General features: G+C 53.6%; 1 protein-coding gene across 1 annotated transcript in view; it reads right to left on the bottom strand.

The window, feature by feature from the left end:
• Positions 1–672: 672 nt before the first annotated feature.
• The window catches only part of LOC104160300 (transcription activator BRG1), a gene marked incomplete at both ends in the record, with an annotated part of 9,741 nt that continues 8,253 nt past the window's right edge, over positions 673–2,160 (bottom strand). The window contains 3 exons of the mRNA XM_009698394.1: positions 673–839; positions 1,027–1,073; positions 1,598–1,684. Coding sequence (XP_009696696.1) covers positions 673–839; positions 1,027–1,073; positions 1,598–1,684 — 301 coding nt within the window. The remainder of the gene's footprint in view (positions 840–1,026; positions 1,074–1,597; positions 1,685–2,160) is intronic.

Genomic DNA, 2,160 nt, shown 5'->3' with positions numbered 1-2,160 from the left:
GAGAAACCTCGGTGTAAGTAACGGCTGCGGTTTCGCCGTGCGTCTCGCCTTCCCCGCAGCTCAACGCTTCTCTCGAGTTGGCTCTCTGAAGAGTTAGCACCACTCTTTGCTGGCAAAGAGGGGTTTTGGGTCTGCACGGGCTTCAGTAGGCGTTGTTATAGCTGTTCGGTGGTTTATTTTAACCAAAACCAGCAAACGGACTTTCCCTTTCTACCAAATCAGATTGGTGCACACGCTAAGCTGCACGCTTTCCGACTTAAACCTGGAATCCGGTTAATTAGGTTCTATTTACGTTATTTTAATAACGTTACAGGCCAACCTGGCCCTTAACAGCACCCTTTGGGACTCCAGAATTAAACATTCGATCGGCTGAACTTAAAAGAGGAGAACTGTAACTGCAGCAGCAGCCGACGATAACGTATAAAGTCAAAGGCCGCGCTTTATATCTTGCCTCCTGCCAGGTTTTTATGGCTTTAATCTGCGCCCTGCAAGCAGGGTCGGCTGCTTTACGACCGAGGTGCTGTTTGTTCCATTTCCCTTGCGAGAGACGCCGGGGCCGGTGAACCCGGAGGAGCTTACCTCGCCGCTCGGCCCCACGCGAGGAGTTTATCCTCCCCATGAGCCGTAAGTAACAGAGGGGCGATGCCGTCCCCGCGCGTCAGAGGCACTCACCGTCCAGCCTGAGGTATTTGAATCCGCGGTAAGCAAAATAATCTTCCATGATGGTCATGAGGGAGGTCATCTGGCAAAAGAGCAGCACTTTGTGGTTGGTGGCTCGCAGTTTGGGGAGAATTCTGTCCAGGAGCTCAAATTTGCCTGAGGCACGGTACAAATCCAGCCTAGGGAGGGCGGGAAGAGAAGAGGGAAATGAGGATGTGATGCTAAAAACGCAGCCTCTCCCTCTCGTAAGGATTATCAGTGCTCGCTGCAGCAGCGCTAGCTCATTTACCGTGCGCTGATAAACCACGTTAGAAGGAAAAGCCACAAATCTCTCCCCTCGTTACACCTCTAAAATACCCGACTTACCCTTGCACGATACCTCCCGTGAACCCCAAGTGCTCGGAAAAGGATTCCTGCAACCAGAAAGAGAAGCGACATCAGAAACTGTCCTTGGGCGCAAAGAAATCCAACAAAGTCCTGGAACTGCCCTAAAAGACAACCGGCCCTGGGAGCCCGGCGACGGCAGAGGTCCCGCTCCTGAATCGCCTCAGGAAGATGTTAAGAGGTCTGCCTGGTGCCAGACAGCACCGGCCCGCTGCCGGCGCAGAGAGTTTGTGTCCAAAGAGATCAACCCGAAAGGGATACACCCGGTCTTGCTCTTTTTTTTGGCGATACTGCTTCGCCGGGCTCGCTTGAACGGATTTCAGACCGTTTTGGGTGGTAAAAAGGAGTGTTTCAAAGGAAGCCTGATGGGTACGGTGCCGCGCTGAGGGCTGACGCTCAGCCGGCCAAGCAGCCAGACCCGGCACCGAGGCGGTTAATGCTCGGTCCGTTTGGTTTATCTCCGTTTAGGAGGGGGACGAACAGTTTTTCGCATTTCCAGAGAGTCTGCAGTCACCGCGATCACCGCGCGTGCCGGCCCTGAGCCGACGTTTACCTCTATGTGCTGAAACATGTAGGGGTGGTTACAGATCTTCCGCAGCTGCATGATCGTGTTCATTAAGGTTTTCGTACCGCCTTTACCCTGCGCAAACGAGACGGGAAATTAGGGATCTGAATTTAAGTTTCCGGGCTACAAGAGCTACCCGAGTGTTCCTGAGGAATGTTCTGGAAGTATTTAGCTGGGGGTTTGCTGCCCCGAGGCTTCGGCGCTGCCCAGATCTAGCTGGGGCTGCGTCGAGAGGCACTGGACGCGGAGTGGGACTGCCTGGGTGGGCGGCCAGGCTCTCCCCAATTAGCGCAGGGTTTTAAGACGGACGTTAAAGTCACCCCGAGGAGCGTAAGGAGCAAAGGCTGCGAAAGAACCGGCTGCTCTGGGGGAGCGGACCCAAAGAACGAGGCATTTTTCACCTCCAGCTTTTAAGTTCAGATCAAAGCGTCCTTTTTTTTTTTTTTTTCCCTTCGAATTAATTGCCATTTGACTTTCTGACCGCTTTGAAAAGCAAGTCAGTGGCCTCTGTGGGTTTCCCGGCAGGCGGAGGATTACACCCACCACAACCC

Source organism: Cariama cristata, unplaced genomic scaffold (genome assembly GCF_000690535.1).
Source record: "Cariama cristata isolate BGI_N322 unplaced genomic scaffold, ASM69053v1 scaffold34404, whole genome shotgun sequence".
Classification (NCBI taxonomy): Eukaryota; Metazoa; Chordata; class Aves; order Cariamiformes; family Cariamidae; genus Cariama; species Cariama cristata.
Note: the sequence above shows the minus strand (reverse complement) of the source record. Positions and strands in the feature narration are given on the sequence as shown.